This window comes from Haliotis cracherodii, unplaced genomic scaffold (assembly GCF_022045235.1).
Source record: "Haliotis cracherodii isolate W230 unplaced genomic scaffold, xgHalCrac1.p SCAF_7, whole genome shotgun sequence".
Taxonomy (NCBI): domain Eukaryota; kingdom Metazoa; phylum Mollusca; class Gastropoda; order Lepetellida; family Haliotidae; genus Haliotis; species Haliotis cracherodii.
This window is the reverse complement of record NW_027266330.1, coordinates 19,600,726-19,618,772: the sequence shown is the minus strand read 5'-3', so window position 1 is coordinate 19,618,772 and position 18,047 is coordinate 19,600,726. Positions and strand designations below refer to the sequence as shown.

Genomic DNA, 18,047 nt, shown 5'->3' with positions numbered 1-18,047 from the left:
ATCCAGTGATTAAAATCCTGAGCATCGGGAGGAGAGAGGGAGACTCATGAGAGTCGTCATTGTCAGGCGAGGTTTAAGAGAAAAACGAACGATCTCGGGAAGATCTATCATATGATGAGTGACGAGTAGGGGATCGTGACCGGCGAGGAATAGACGCTGATCTGCTGGAGTAATCGGAGGTACAGTAAACTACGGTTATAACGAACACGCTTATAACGAACTTACGGATATAACGAATTTACTTTTTTGGTCCCGACCATTTGCTGCAATTATGCTGTAAATATGCTTACAACGAACTACGGTTATAACGAAGTAAAATTAGTGGTCTCTTGGAGTTTGTTATAACCGTACTTTACTGTATAATTGACTTGTCTGTCAAGGGATCCACTGAAGTCATTGCCTTGGAAGTACTCCGCCGACGGTATATTCGAGTTCTCCTGCATGTCAAGCAAGCGGGACGTCATACTACTTGACCGTCCATGATTAGACTGCAAGAGAAAACAGCGAGGAGCTTGAAAATTATCTCCATGTAAGAATGAACAAGGTATCATTCTGTGTAGCACGTCACCACACCTAAAAAGGAAAAGAGTCGGCTGGGGTATTCACATAGCTAGATTGTATAGGTCAATGGATTCAGTATACTGTGTCTGAATGGGGTATTCATGTTAAACTGCGGCATGGTATCTCAGTGAGCTTGCACTATAAATGGGCATCAGTCCAGACTAGTACAAGCAGCCACACACACACACACACACGTGCATGCACGTCGTTATATAAGTGCAGTAGTCTTGGACGCGACGTTAAACCCCATTTCAGCCTCACCTCACCTAGATGGTAGTTAAAAATGTGAAATGGCTTGAATTTTCCCCTGTGTGTGAAGAACATAACACTCTTCTTGATCAATGATGATATTGATCTCTCCAATGGAAATATTACCAAACAGATATGAATTGGGATGTCGTCTGCGAATGCATCAAATAAACATCCAGCCTTAATCCCCAATTAATCAGGAATGTGAAAAGGCCAACAGGGCAAGGAAAAAGGCTCACAATAAGGTATGCCTTATTATGGCTGTGTTCCGGAAAAAAACATGCGGAGAATCAACGCATCGTCAGGAGTACCAAACGTTCAAGTTGGCGGTCGTTCATCTCTACAATGAATAGGTTTACCTTGTTAAAGTCCATTTTGTCCAGATTAAAGATGATTAGTGGCACAAATAACAGATCTCATATTCCTGTTATGGGAATTACTGGTAACATAGTGACGAATAGTCAGAAAGCTAACAGGTTGGTAGAACAGTTTAAAAATGTAAGCAGTTCTGAAAACTTTGTTGAAGGATTTCAAGATGTAAAGGAATTATACGAGACACGGTCTATGTTATTTTTCATTGGCTATGGCTGATGTTATTTTACATATAAAAGCACCATTCACACATGATGAGCTTCAAGGGTCAATTTCTAAAGCTCACGGCTCCTCTTCTTGAGCATATAGCTTGTGTCACGAGATGTTTAAGACTATGCTTGATTCTGCTTTTGAAGTTATTCTCAAGGCGCCCTAGATCTGTTCCAAAGGCTCGGAGACACGTTTTAATCATACCTGTACCATAACCATTTAAATACCCCTCACCATCTGCATAGTATAGGCTTTACCTCTAATTTATGTAAAAATTATGGAAAGAATAGTTACCAACCAAGCTTGACTAATTATCTTGAAAAAAGAATCATTCAGGGTTTCGAATAGGCCGCTCATGCACTGATCAGCATGTAAGACAACAGACCGAAGCTCAGAAAGCAACTTGCAATCAGGAGTACATGCTGTGTGTATTCCTTGATATTGAGAAGGTTCACGATATCATTTGGCGACAAGGGTTGCTTTTCAAATTACAAATGATTGGTATAAAAGGTAACATGTTTAGATGGATACAGTAATTTATGTTTGAAAGGGTCATTCAGGTGCATATTGAGACTTTCTGGCTTTCTGACGTGCACATCATAGATAATGGTACTCCACAAGGAAGTGTAATTAGCCCAGGTTTGTTACATGTCATGATCAGCTACATTTTCACTAATATTCCTGTTAGTGCTGTCGATGCTGTATTCTGGCATCATATTCTTCTCAACAGTGGAATAGAGTTCATTACACAATCATGGCTTAGGGGGAAGCAAAGAAGCCGTTTTAGAAGGTGTGGATGGATCCACTGGATTCAAGTGACGACCTCCATGTTGTGCTGCCAATTTCCGAATGTTCAAGCCACATGACATACTCGACACAGTCATTAAGTATATCAATAACTGAATAATATCTGCTCATAGCCTTCATCTTCAGAAAGTATTTAAGTGATATCTCTGGACGTCTAAGGAACAAGGAGCAGTCAACATAAGGAGCTGTGACCGGAGTTGTTACAAATGCTCCAGTGCAATTCTTAGAGCTCTAGACTAAATGCGATGAAGTTTAATGAGGTGGCCTTTAGAAGCAGACATGATAACTTGGCAGCCATAGGTGAGGTGAAGTGAAATTTGGTTTAACGTCGCGTCCAATATGATTGCACTTTTGCACTTATATAGGGACGTGCATGCACGTGTGTGAGTGTGTGTTTGGCTGCTTGTACTAGTCCGGACTTATGCCGATTTATAGTGCTAGCTCACTGATAATGAGATACCATGTTGCAATTTAACATGAATACCTCACTCAGACACAGTATACTGACTCCGAGACGACCAATCCTTGTTTTAGTCCCTTAATGCCGAGCGCCAGACAGGGTAACAACAAATACCATCTTTTAACGTCTTTTGGTATGATGCGGGCGGACGCTCTACCACTAGACCACGGAGACGGTCCCTAATTCATTGGTAGGCATTTAAGGCTAACGAGTCTGGAGTTAATGGGTGCAGAAATTCTGAAACTGGGCAATTTTTTAATACTAAATATATCTCATGTGATATTGTATGGCTTCCAGGTTATGTCGGTTACCAGATTTCAGGATTACTAAGGGAGAAGGTTGATACATCTGAATTCAGGCCTTGCCAAAGAGATTTCGATTATACAATTGGGAAGTCGATTTCAATAAAATGGCAACATTTGTGGGATGTTGGTTCTTGTGGATGACATTTGAGCAGATTATGTTCATCAGTTTGACAAAATTTTAAGACGTGATGAAGTCGTTTTGACTAGACTTGGTCTTGGTCACTGTGCATTAAACAGAAGTGTTGTTGATAAGGAGGTATCCCCTCTGTGTGACCAGTGCAGTGATCATACGCCTGAAACAGTTCAACATTACCTGTAAGAATGTCCTCGTTATGACAACATAAAACAAAAGGTTAGAAGTGCGGTGCTCGAGGAAAGTAAAACATTTTCCCTTGCTGCATTACTCGGCCCCAACATGCTGTATTGGACAATTGAAAGGGCAATATTACAGATGTGACCATACCAAATTTTAGTTATAACGAACTCAAAGGGACCACCAATTTTAGTTTGTTATAACAATAGTTCGTTATATATACATATATACAGTAAATGGACGGGACGAAAAATGCTTCGTTATATTCGCCACTTCGTTATAAGCGTGTTCGTTATAAACGTAGTTTACTGTACATCAGGCAAGTATGAGACAATCTAATAATATGTCATCTGGTGGAAATAAACAATAACACCAAACATATGTATCTATATTAAATCGTTTTAATTTTCTTTTCTGTAACATTTGATGCTGTTTTATTGAATAGGCATAAAAAAAATCTAAACAGATTTGTGTTTGCTTGATGTTTTAATCCATTTCATTAAGCAGAGGATCCTGTTTTTCCATCAGAGTAATCGTGTACAATTTTAATACACGGTAAATTAATTCCTTTGGTGCAGTACATCTACTAATATTATTGATTGTAAATTAGCATTGAATGTGCGCAAATTGTCCTTATTGCTGGTCCAAGTCTCCCTAAAGCTATACAACCACCTCTGGTGAGTGAGTGAGGATTTAACGCCGCTTTGAACAGTATGCCTCTAATTTCCGGGCGTGTCAGCTTAATGTAGAAAGTAAGCCCAAATTGATGCAGGTCTCAGACGTTTACCACTTTCGTGAAACCCACGGACACGGGTATCGTGCTGAGAAACCTAGAAACATAATTGGGGCGATCCGGGATTCGAACTCACTCTTATTGGTTTCTGGCGTGCCCAAGGGACGCAACTCTGCACAGTGAATTGGGCCCGACGTGGGATAAGAAGTAAAACAAGGAATGGAGTGAAACCCGCATTGTTCATATTGGTTTAACATGTCTGTGTTGATTAAACATATTGGGAACATTATATTGGAATTAAATTTTCGTTGCGTTCACTATTATTCCTGCATTCTGATTAGCAAAAGTGGTCACGTGTTATTGCATTCATTTCCCAAATGAATGTCAACAGTTAAGTAACATATCATTTGAACTGTTTCTTTGCATACTTTACAAACATGTCTATTGTATTATCGGTGTCTGCATACTTCGGTATGCCACTGCCCCATAGCATGAAGCCATGAATAGACCCCGGGGAGTTGTAGACAACCACGTCCACGCCGGCGTCCTTCATCCTCTGAGCATACATCAGACCATCATCCCTCAGAACATCAAACTCAGCTGTTACCACAAACGCTGGAGCCACTCCACTAAGATCCGGAGCCATCAAAGGAGCAAAATAAGGATTCAAAATAATCTTCTCAATTTGATTAGAGATGTAATCATCGCCATGATCTATATTAGTCTGTTTTGAGCTATCGCCGTGATATTTCGTTGGCAACAGCTCGTAGTCCACGTACGAGGCATAGACGGAGCGCTTTAGCTTCCTGGAAGTGTGGTTGTTTGAAGTGAAAGCTTTTCGCATGCTTGGTGTGTTGATGTCCAGGTAGTTGCACCAATAACCTGCCATGTGCTCGCCTTGCAGAAAGTAGATTACTGCATCATCATTGGAAACGTAAGATGGTGTCTTGAAGCTGAAGGCTTGGAGCGCTGGGTAGATGAGCCATTGGAACCTGAGTTTGGGAATGTCTTTTAATTCAGAGAGCTTCAGAGCCACTGCAGCTGCAAGGTTGCCACCGGCACTGTCCCCTGTGTAATTAATGAGAGAAAATGTACCTACAGAACATCCATAGATGGGATTTTAAGACAACCGTTCACGCTGTCAGTGCAAACACACTACCACATATGTTCTATTATGTACCAATACTTTTCAGTCTTGGTCGCACATTCTGAACGATGCTTATCGTTGGTTAAAACATGCTCATTCAAAGTCAAAGATAGTTATTGCATTTAAGGCCTCCGGTCCATATACAAAAGAGAGTAATTTTGCATATTCGGATACATACTAATGTTTAATAATTCCTTTCTGAGAGAAATTGCATTTTAACATAAATAACCAGTTTTAACATGACAGCTTCGTCTCTCGAAGAGAGACATAAAAGCATGTACAGGACAATTTGACAGATAACGATTTGGCATAAACTTGTTTCTTAGATCACAATAATAACGACATACAAAAGAAAAATGAATTTCATTAAAAATACAGGAATTACATTACTTCAGGCCTTCTTTGCACGTGATGTTACATCCGAAACATTTTTCTTCAAGTTCTTTGAATGGGTAAACAGTACACAAAGATATGTATACTGACTCAGAACATTAACACATTTACCAACGAAAACACATCTTTCATTCATTGCCGCCTGACCCCCTCTTCCAAAAATGACAATATATGTTTTATCGTTATTAAATGATAATCTCAAGATACATCCTTGCCTAAGCCAAAAGGACAGTCAAAGAAATCGTTTACATCGTCACCACGTCGAACACATGATTTGATATTTGAATACATAACTTTTAGTTTGAGTGTTTTTTCTAAAACCAGCTGGAGTTTCGGGAATCATGTCCTATCTCTCATAATCCTGGAATTAAGTACTGATGTAAAAATCTGTTGTCTGGGTTGTTAATTTTGTTTCGTATATATTGACGTCATCTCAAATTTGGAGCATTTTATCATTTCAACCACAATATGGTCAGGACCAGCAGCTTTTCCACTTTTTAGATGTACTGTGGCCTCCAGAATTTCACCTATGATGTGGGTGCTTCTAAAATAAGCTTGTCAACATCACTATAACATGAAGAGGAAACATCCAGAGTATCGTCACATCACTGTCAGTGATGAAGCCAGTATAATTTGAAAAAAAAACCTTCACATCATTCCAAATCACAAGAGTGACATACATGTCATGTGTTTGAATAGTAGGTACTTCACCTGCAATAGCAACCTTCTGTGTGTCTACCCCATACGTCTCTGCATGTGTGAACACGTGAAGGGCAGCTTTCAAACAGGTTTCAAACGGAACTGGGAACGGATTCTCCGGAGCAAGGGGATACCTGGAAGGTTGAATAATTTAGAAAGGCTCATTGGTGTTGTTATAGACCACAGTCCTGGTATTTATAATGAGGCTTCTGCTGTTTCCCTTAAGGGAACCCAGATAGGTCATGAGTTGTCCGAGGCAGGAAGTGGTTTTAAAGACACATAGTAAGATATGTGGTTTGCATCTGATGAGGTGAGGTGAGGTGAAATGGGGTTTAACGTCGCGTCCAAAATTATTGCACTTATATAGCGACGTGCATGCACGTGTGTGTGTGTGGATGCTTGTATTAGTCCGGACTGATGCTGATTTATAGTGCTAGCTCACTGAGATACCATGCCGCAGTTTAACAAGAATACCCCACTCAGATACAGTATACTGACTCCGAGCCGACGAGTCCTTGTTTTAGCCCCTTAATGCCGAGCGTCAGACAGGGTAACAACAAGTAGCATGTTTTAACGTCTTTTGATATGAAGCGTTCGGGGATCGAACCCCGGACCTTCCGCTCTCCGGGCGGACGCTCTACCACTACACCACGGAGGCGGTCTGCATCTGATGATGTGAATCCAGGTTAAAATAGATCCCCCGCAGCCCCCATCTTGTTGTTTGGCGGGTCATCTTTGTCTGGTTTCGTTTTAATTATTTACTGGCCGCCGTCATAAAGGGAGAATAGTGTTGCGTGTGGCCTAAACAACACGGGGGACACTTTCAAAAGGGACTGTGATATGGCAGTGCAAAGGTTCATCGGCTGGACAGACAACAATGTTGCTGACCGTTCGTTCATTCAACGATATTGGATGTTGTTGACCGAGAGGGACAGTAAATACTGATTGAATCTACAAACATCTCCTGTTATAAGGGTAACGCTATTTTTCAGGGCATTATCATTTGTAGAAGCCCGAGGTTTTCCATTAACTGAAAAAACCGAGGGCTTCTGCAAATTAATGATAATGCCCTGAAATAGAGCGTTACCGTTATTATAGCTAAAATAGATGGAATTTGTTATCACATAAAAAGAAACAACAACATCGGTTTTGAAACATCTACTGCAATCAACACGAATGTCACTGACCATATTTTACAAATATGGAAACGTCATAGAACAAAGCAGATGACGTCACTATAATACGTGACGTCATTTTCTCTACCCTATGACGTCACCTAACAACGGGCTTGATAATGGCCCGTCGTCAAGCAATATGAGGGCATTATCAAGTTACAGTGGCCCGCTCATTTCTGATAACGTGCGGGCGGTTTAATGATAATTCTATCCATTTTAGCTATAATAAGGTTTTACTCACTCAATGGAAATAAACGTATATCCGGATTTAACTGCTAATTCTGATACAACATCGTCGTAGTTATCTGGAAGGGAAAACCGCAATCAATAATAATGAAACTGTCTCTCTTTTTCCTAAATTTGCGTCCTCTTCCTCCGGTACCACTATTCTCACATGTTGCAATAAGCAACGGATCTATTTGAACGAATGTACTTGTATTAATTACGCGACTATGCTTGTCGTAAGAGGCGACTAACGGGATCAGGTGGTCAATCTCGCTGACTTGGTTAATGCATGTCATTGTATCTCAGTTGCGTAGATTGATGCTCATTATGTCAATCACTGGATTGTCTGGTCCAGATTCGATGATTTACAGAGCGCCGTCATATAGCTGGAATATTGCTGAGTGCGGCGTTGAACATCAAACAAACATGAATATGCAATTTGTCTTTGTAGAACATTAGGGAATGCAAGTCTTCGGGACCAACAGAATGGTATTGTGTTGCTTGGGGAATATAGAGTTATACATCTTGAACAATAGATCGAATTGATAGCAGGGATAAGCATAAGGAATAATAAATAAACCAGTCTACAAATTAATCGATAAGTATAGATTTTAACAATCAGGGTCAGTAATGGATATGCTAAATACAAGTGGCTATTTGTTGGCATACCCACGCTCAGGATGGTCCACCCCCCACCATGTATATATATCACAGTCGGCGATGGGTCCAGGGCTCTCGTTGGCCTATACAGTCTTACCGGCATGTCCTCAAATGTGTAATCTTTAACCTGAAAAATATACACAGACATATATACTGTACTCCTAAATATAAAGAAACGCATAGGTGATATTGACATCCATGTGATGTCAGATTACTTCCCACACAACAAATCTTGTTATGCATTTCCCTGACATACATTGAATACTTGAGTGAAATGTCATCAATATCAGAACTAAAAATAAAACGTCAACTTCAGATTATCCGCCGAAACAGATTCCGAGGGGCATAAAAGCAAAATAGCGATGATAATTTTTTGTTTGGATCACTGAAAATCATTGATGACACCAGGTGTTCGCGAAAAGGTAAGCATGCCCTTCCCTACAGGTAGCACCAGCCACGCAATTTGCATAAAACGTAAGCGTTTGTTTGTTGATTGACGCCTTACAGCAGTACCCCTGCCATGTGACGACGGCCTGTAAACAAACCAGACAATCCCATCTGCTTTGTTCAAGTGGATCTATATTCTGTTTTTCATGAGTTAAGACAGTGTTTAAGAAATATGTTCGTTTTTCAATACAGTGGATGGCAGTTTTAATGTCATTGTATCAAGATAACCGTTACTGACCACAGAGTGTGATGGGATTATCAGTGACCAGTGACATTCTGGTACGATAACTCATCACAACAACTCTAGTACCTGGGGGCCTATCATGCTGAAGGATCCGCACATCGCAGCAAGACCTCATGTGCAGTTAGATGTGAAATACCTTCAATTCATCTGTATCAGGAGGTGGTTTGTTGTCAGAGGCCAGAGTTGTAAACCATCTCATCACACTAACTGACGTCGCAATTCCGAGATTTTCTGCACCTCCACTCTTAAAAGAATATAAAAATAAATAAATACATAAATGTAAATGTTCGTGACATGTTTCACACCAACATCTGGACAATGGTGAACACAAGTGGTAACAGACATGTGTATATGTACGGAACAATAGTGAACACAGTTGGTAACTTACATCTGTACGGGTCAATGGTGAACACTGTTGGAAACTTACATGAGTACGGGACAATGGTGAACACAATTGGAAACTTACATGTGTATATGTACCGGACAATGGTGAACACAATAGGAAACTTACATGTGTACGGGACAATGGTGAACACAAATGGAAACTTACATGTGTATACGAACCGGACAATGGTGAACACAATTGGAAACTTACATGTGTATATGTACGGGACAACGGTGAACACAATTGGAAACTTACATGTGTATATGTACGGGACAATGGTGAACACAAATGGAAACTTACATGTGTATATGTACGGGTCAATGGTGAACACAATTGGAAACTTACATGTGTACGGGACAATGGTGAACACAGTTGGAAACTTACATGTGTATATGTAAGGGACAACAAAGATGCCCGCAACCATAAGAAATCTCCACTAAAAGCAGACTCCACTGTACGATTCCGAGCATAACATAAACATGTGTGTCACACACACTCACACTCACACACAGACACATACACTCATGGAGATAAACACACAGAGACACAGACACACACGGAGATACACACACAGAGACACACGCACTAATACAGAGACCGAGACACCGATACATACACTCAAAGTCACACATACAGACACATACACACACTCAAACACAGACACATACACCCGCGGAGATACACACGCAGACACATACACACACTCACACACACACACACACACACACACACACACACACACACACACACACACACACACACACACACACACACACACACACACACACACACACACACACAGAAACATACACACAGACACATACAGAGACAGAGACATCGATACATACACTCAGAGTCATAAATACAAACACTCACACACAGACACAGACACAGACACACACGGAGATACACACACAGACACAGACACACACGGAGATACACACACAGACACATACACACACGGAGATACACATACAGAGACACGCACACACACACATACAGAGACAGAAACCGATATATACACTCAGTCATCCACACAGATTGACACACATACACACACACACATGCACTCACACGCACTCACACACACTCACATACAGAGACACATACACACGGAGGATTGAAAGAGACTTGGATGTCAACTTTGATTCTTTTTAATGTGCTTTGGTATTTCTTGGTGCCAGCACAACAGCATTTAATGAAACCTTGCAACTAGATTATCTCTATAGACAACACTAAGAGAAATGCCATTGTCAGATGACATAACGTCCATTGTGCTGTGAGTGAGTGAGTGAGTTTGGTTTAACGCCACTTTTAACAGTATTCCAGTTAAATCACGGCGTGTCAGCTTGATGTGGGAGGAAAGCCCGAAGTGATGCAGGTCTCAGACTTTTACCACTTCGGTGAAACCCACGAGCACGGGTATGGTGCCGACAAACCTAGAAACATAATCGGGGCGAACCGGGATTCGAACCCACAATCATAGGTTTCTGGCTTGCCCAAGAGACGCAACTCTGCACAGCGAATCGCAGCGCCTTAGACGACTAGGCCACCTGTGCCTCCCATTGTGCTGTGTGATGCCGCACATACATCAAATAGATTCTTTGACTACTTGCTGTTCAAAACACCAGACTTATTGACAATGGTGTGCCTGTCTTTTTCGCTAATCTCTTGCACGACACCAGCGATGTTGCGGGGATCTGTACCTCCACTGTCGTCAGTGGACCACCAACTTTTAACGGGACCCAAAAATTTCGTTATATCCGTCAGTTCGGCATAAGCGTGTTCGTTGTAAACGTAGTTTACTGTATGCCATAACCATTTTTTCGTACATAAACTTATGAAACACAGCTGCAACTGGTGGATCTTGTCCGCTTGGATTGATCCGAATCCTAATTTGTCTGACAGGTGAATCTACTGCTACCAAATTACCAGTCTTAAGTCACGCCCAACGCCTGGCGTAAAACCACACTCAGTCACTCACTCACTCCAATATTCCAACTGTATGACTGCTGACTATATAATCGAGTCTGGACCAAACAATCCAGTGATTGAGATCAAGAGCATCGATCCATGAAAATGGGATATGATGACATGCATAAACCAAGTCACCGATCTGGATCAACCGATACATTAGGTCGCCTCTTACAACAATAATGGATTGCTTGGGACCTATATTCCTACCTGGAATCCCAACATGTTGGGATATTACTGAGATACTGTTCCACGAAACACGCCATTTAAAGAACTCACACCGAAGCCCTTGAAGCAGTTACAGAATTGAGCCAAAATGCATCAACATACCACTAAATCAATAACTCTTGCAAACGTGGCCATAGCTCTCGCTTGATAAGTGTCGACAACGCCCTCCTTTATCGGTATGTACGTGACATAGGACAGACCTGCAAAGGCGACTGCAAGGCCGAGGACGAACGGCAGAGTACAGCAAAACATGGTCGCCTGTAACATAAATGAAGCAGAGTTGAAAACATGTCCAGAATGTACCGAAGACAGCCATGTTGTTCAAACGTTTGGCTCAGTGGCAGCGCATTCGTGTGTGTGGTACTTAATAATGAGTCTCCGCTAATGTGCTGTCAGTACTGATCAGACAGGCACCAAACTGATCAGATTACGTAAACGGGTGCTTCCAACTACTTACCTTATTCATTATTATTACAGTTCCGTAAAAATACCGATGACATTTCTCAAATCGTTCTCGGTACTATTGATGCACGTTTGCTGAAATCCGACGTACGTTATATTTGCGGAATTACCGTATCGTGCAGCTTTGGTGTCACACATCTGAGGTAGTTCGTTTTGATCAGTAGTGTATTTGGAGGTAAATCCGACACACCAGAAGTGGTTATCCAGTAAAGCAGTGCGAAAGGCAAACGCCCGAACACCAAATCTTGTTCAATCACACACAAACCTGGCTAATGTTTTAGTGTTTTATGTTGTGACTAAGTGTTTTATTTAATATATTTGTCTGTCAGAAACACCTTCCTTAACATAAATCAGTCACGCGCAAGCACAACTAATGCCCTGGAGTCCCCCGCCGTGATATTGCTGGAATATTGCTAAAAGCGGTGTAAAACCATACTCACTCACTCACTCATGTCCTGATGTCCCCCGCCGTCATATTGCTGGAATATTGCTAAAAGCGGTGTAAAACCATACTCACTCACTCACTCACTCACAACTAATGCCACCATCATCACGCGTTGCAACACCCTTGTTACGTGTTTTCTGTTGGCCTGACCATGATGCAGTTGCACGTGCAGTACGGTTGCTTAGCTATCACAAAAACCGGAAGAGGAATTTTATGCAGATGCTGGAATCAATATCTTTCACATCATTTAAGCCATCATAAGTCACTTTAAAAAATGGCACAGGTTGAACAGCCCATTCAAAAAGGCACTATATTCTCCTATTTTCCTTCCGGTACATGCTAAAACTTAGGGAGAGGAGGGTGGTGGGGTAACTGTGGTCTGAGGCCATTTAACATATTACAAAATGAGAAATACCATCGGGTTAGAAAGTTCAAGGACGCAGGAACCGTTTACGTAGTCACGTAAACGGATGAAGTGGTCTTCAAGAATAACCACGTCAAAGACCCACTCGTGAAAAGCCCTCTCCAAGACAACCACACATCCTCGACACAGGATCCAGACAGCAACTCTCATAGCTCGTAGCATCCCCAGCTACAGATGCGTATCCGACGATGTCTATCCATGTACGGCTTCCGTGTGAGGAGCCAAGCCAGAAGGGCAATCTCGACGGCAGAATTTCCACGTCTTCAGTGATGCAGACAACCCTTACAGTGTACACGTGTCTACAGGCGTCGAGGTGAACGTGACGTCACGCCATGTGTTCTTGAAGGCGATCGAGTTGAGGTGGTGGCGTTATGAAATTGGGTGGAATAAGGACTCAAATGATTGTGACCTTGAAAGCTGCGGGAAACCAGGATATTTTTTTTCACCGAAAAGATACCGCCAGACCACATGTTGCCAGATTTGTGTAACAGTATCTTAGTCAGAATGGGTTGGATGTGTTACCCTGGCAGGATCCGTCACTAATCGAACAAACCCTACAACGGTCATTTTTCCCGCTTCTCTTTGTGTTTTGCTTATGAGTATTTTAAGCTCGCAATATGTAGAACGTGTACAACTTGACTACTGCAGGAACTTGATTTATCAACACACAAGTAGGACCTAAATCTAAGTAAAATGTAAGAGCTTTGAGAAGGACTGAGCCATTTTTATTGCCCTGGTAACCTACGTAATGCACTGAAGTTTTTCCAGTAATGGTACACCTTTACGAAGGCAACTTACCCCCTGCTATAGCACAGTGACATCGCTGACTTCATGTACGTAGTGTATCTATTCTACCTTAGTCGTGCTATAACCGTGACATCGCAGACTTCATGTACACAGGGTGGGGTGTATCTATTCTACCTTAGTCGTGCTATAACTGTGACATCGCTGACTTCGTGTACGTAGTGTGGGGGTGTATCTATTCTACCTTAGTCGTGCTATAACTGTGACATCGCTGACTTCATGTACACAGGGTGGGGGTGTATCTATTCTACCTTAGTCGTGCTATAACTGTGACATCGCAGACTTCATGTACACAGGGTGGGGTGTATCTATTCTACCTTAGTCGTGCTATAACTGTGACATCGCTGACTTCATGTACACAGGGTGGGGGTGTATCTATTCTACCTTAGTCGTGCTATAACTGTGACATCGCTGACTTCATGTACACAGGGTGGGGTGTATCTATTCTACCTTACTCGTGCTATAACTGTGACATCGCTGACTTTGTGTACGTAGTGTGGAGGTGTATCTATTCTACCTTAGTCGTGCTATAACTGTGACATCGCTGACTTCGTGTACGTAGTGTGGAGGTGTATCTATTCTACCTTAGTCCTGCTATAACTGTGACATCGCTGACTTCATGTATGTAGTGTGGAGGTGTATCTATTCTACCTTAGTCCTGCTATAACTGTGACATCGCTGACTTCGTGTACGTAGTGTGGAGGTGTATCTATTCTACCTTAGGCGTGCTATAACTGTGACATCGCTGACTTCGTGTACGTAGTGTGGAGGTGTATCTATTCTACCTTAGTCGTGCTATAACTGTGACATCGCTGACTTCGTGTACGTAGTGTGGAGGTGATTCTATTCTACCTTAGTCGTGCTATAACTGTGTCATCGCAAACTTCGTGTACACGGTGCAGAGGTGTATCTATTCTACCTTAGTCGTGCTATAACTGTGACATCGCTGACTTCGTGTACGTAGTGTGGAGGTGTATCTATTCTACCTTACTCGTGCTATAACTGTGACATCGCTGACTTCATGTACGTAGTGTGGAGGTGTATCTATTCTACCTTAGTCGTGCTATAACTGTGACATCGCTGACTTCATGTACGTAGTGTGGAGGTATATCTATTCTACCTTAGTCGTGCTATAACTGTGACACTCACTCACTCATGTCCTGATGTCCCCCGCCGTGATATTGCTGGAATATTGCTAAAAGCGGTGTAAAACCATACTCACTCACTCACTCATGTCCTGATGTCCCCCGCCGTCATATTGCTGGAATATTGCTAAAAGCGGTGTAAAACCATACTCACTCACTCACTCACTCACAACTAATGCCACCATCATCACGCGTTGCAACACCCTTGTTACGTGTTTTCTGTTGGCCTGACCATGATGCAGTTGCACGTGCAGTACGGTTGCTTAGCTATCACAAAAACCGGAAGAGGAATTTTATGCAGATGCTGGAATCAATATCTTTCACATCATTTAAGCCATCATAAGTCACTTTAAAAAATGGCACAGGTTGAACAGCCCATTCAAAAAGGCACTATATTCTCCTATTTTCCTTCCGGTACATGCTAAAACTTAGGGAGAGGAGGGTGGTGGGGTAACTGTGGTCTGAGGCCATTTAACATATTACAAAATGAGAAATACCATCGGGTTAGAAAGTTCAAGGACGCAGGAACCGTTTACGTAGTCACGTAAACGGATGAAGTGGTCTTCAAGAATAACCACGTCAAAGACCCACTCGTGAAAAGCCCTCTCCAAGACAACCACACATCCTCGACACAGGATCCAGACAGCAACTCTCATAGCTCGTAGCATCCCCAGCTACAGATGCGTATCCGACGATGTCTATCCATGTACGGCTTCCGTGTGAGGAGCCAAGCCAGAAGGGCAATCTCGACGGCAGAATTTCCACGTCTTCAGTGATGCAGACAACCCTTACAGTGTACACGTGTCTACAGGCGTCGAGGTGAACGTGACGTCACGCCATGTGTTCTTGAAGGCGATCGAGTTGAGGTGGTGGCGTTATGAAATTGGGTGGAATAAGGACTCTGGTGTATCTATTCTACCTCAGTCGTGCTATAACTGTGACATCGCTGACTTCGTGTACGTAGTGTGGAGGTGTATCTATTCTACCTTAGTCCTGCTATAACTGTGACATCGCTGACTTCGTGTACGTAATGTGGAGGTGTATCACTTCTACCTAAGTTGTGCTATAACTGTGACATCGACAATTACGTAGTGTGGAGGTGTATCATTCCCACCTTACCCGTGTCATAAGTGTGATATCGCAGTTTAGGCAATGCTTCAGAGCCGTTGAATGTATGTCAATCTCCTATCAGATAACATTGCTGATCCCATAATTCTATCGATTTAATAAAACGATTGCTTGCTCATGATATGAAATATCAGAAATAGTATTACATTTAGACACTACAAAATAATACACGACAGTATACTGTGTGGTGTGGTGTGATATAGTAAGTAACACACGTTCATATCGTTGAGATCATGTGAAGTGAGGTTTGACGTGGCGTTCAAGACTGTTGCACTGCATGTACGTGTATGTGTGGCTAGTGCGGACAAATAATTTCAGAGCTAGCCCACTGAGATACCATGCCGCAGTTTGACATGGATATCCCACTCACACACAGTAAACTGACTCCGAGCCGACCAGTCCTTGAATGCCAAGCGCCAGGCCGCCGTCGTGTAGCAAACCACCCTCCTTCCGCTCTCGGGGCGGACGCTCTACCACTAGACTGATAATGTCATGAGCGACGGAATCAAACCAGCACACCCCCAACAAACTCGACTTCTGTTTGTGGCATGTTATAAGTCCTGTTACCCTAGATTATGCCTGTATTTTACCTAATATTTAGGTAATTACATATTTGTAGAACGTCTGTACAGCAACTAGGAACTTAACGCCTGTGAACAGAGACAAATGATTACCTGTTGCTTCAGGTGACAAACAGCCGAAGTTGGTAGACTTTGATCATCACGCTGTTACTCTGTGGCCCGCTTGTATAAGTAAATGAAATAGCTTTATCACGCAGCATAGGGAGATTAGGACTCGTTATCACGGAGTGTGTAGTACAGGACGAAACAAGATCATATAGTTCTTAAATCATATAACTCTCCTGACATAACATCTAGGATAGGGCATATGCTATATGACTGATGCATATCGATGTGTATGGGTCGTACACTTCACAGGGAGCTGAGAATGTAGTTTGACGGTACGCTGATCATCATCGTTGTTGTTAACTTTGTTAAATGTTAACTGTGACAGTTATGGGTTCAACAAATTCGTGATAAGTTAATACTATAAAAGTACTGACGGATCTTGCAAACGGGTCCGGTTCAGTTGTAGTAACCATTCAATGACTGTGACAGCCGTGATATGGTTAACTTTGTTTCAGTATTGCCCCGACCATCTTTACAGTACTTGTAAACATTGATCCAAGAAACAAGAGTATGCGTGAACTTGTGTTCTGAGAAGGGATGTATCAATCTTCCCGAGGCAAGAGAGTTAACTGACTTTAAAAGTCCAGTTTCCACCCTTGCCGAACTAGGCTGGAATTACTGGACTCGATCGTAGCGCCACCAGTGGCTATTACCAGTTATGTCCCTTCTATGCCTCTCCTATGGACCAATCAGATTCCACCTCTCGTATCACTTGCGTTTGCTTCACACAAAATGGCGGCGACAAGTCAAGACGATCTGATCGATAATCAAGATCTATATTGCGTAAAACGGGTCTTACATCTCGAAGTGCATCAAATCACGTGAGCACCTTGATACAAAACATGAAAAGATTTGGAAAATATCTGTTTAGAACGAGTTGGCAGTGCACATGCTTTGCAATCGACCGAAATCTGCACGACAGTTTACGAACTGGATTTCGATTTCGGTGCACGATTTTGATTGGACTATGCATAGACTCGTTTGTTCAGCCAAAATGTAACTCCATAAAACCAGCCTAGTTCGGCAAGGGTGGAAACCGGACTTCAATAGTCAATTCAATAGCCCAGAGCTCCCCGACTGAAGGGAATATAAACCCAATTCACTCACACGCTGATTTACTAATCATTAGAAACATATCGCTAAATGTTGACAATACTATTAAAGGCTTACCTTCTTGGAGCTTCCAGGTGTCTCAGTCGTCTAGAGCGCCGCATTAGGGTAGCCTAGTGGTTAAAACGTTCGCTCGTCTGAAGCCCAGTTACTTGGTCAGAGCATTGGCAGTGCTTTGTCAGCACCACGCCGTGGGTTTCGCCTTAGAAGCAGTGGTGTCTCCATAATGGATTTGTCTCTTGATTGATTTGTA

The 18,047-nt window shown here is 42.3% G+C and overlaps 1 protein-coding gene across 1 annotated transcript; it reads right to left on the bottom strand.

Moving 5' to 3' along the window:
• Positions 1–3,692: 3,692 nt before the first annotated feature.
• Positions 3,693–16,731, bottom strand: LOC139447770 (arylacetamide deacetylase-like). Its single transcript, XM_071229263.1, has 7 exons — positions 16,670–16,731; positions 11,690–11,845; positions 9,137–9,244; positions 8,319–8,436; positions 7,666–7,729; positions 6,262–6,383; positions 3,693–5,078 (listed from the first exon to the last, which is right to left on the bottom strand). Exons 2-7 carry the CDS (start codon positions 11,837–11,839, stop codon positions 4,414–4,416), a joined length of 1,227 nt encoding a protein of 408 aa, XP_071085364.1. The 5' UTR covers positions 11,840–11,845; positions 16,670–16,731; the 3' UTR covers positions 3,693–4,413.
• Between the last annotated feature and the right edge of the window lie 1,316 nt (positions 16,732–18,047).

Excerpts from the sequence above, each read along its gene's own strand:
- LOC139447770 (XM_071229263.1), bottom strand. The coding sequence starts at position 11,839 with ATGTTTTGCTGTACTCTGCCGTTCGTCCTCGGCCTTGCAGTCGCCTTT. Across the intron at positions 9,245-11,689 it reads CAAGAGTTATTGATTTAGTG|AGTGGAGGTGCAGAAAATCT; the intron begins GTATGTTGATGC and ends TATTCTTTTAAG. Across the intron at positions 7,730-8,318 it reads GTGGACCATCCTGAGCGTGG|ATAACTACGACGATGTTGTA; the intron begins GTATGCCAACAA and ends TTTCCCTTCCAG.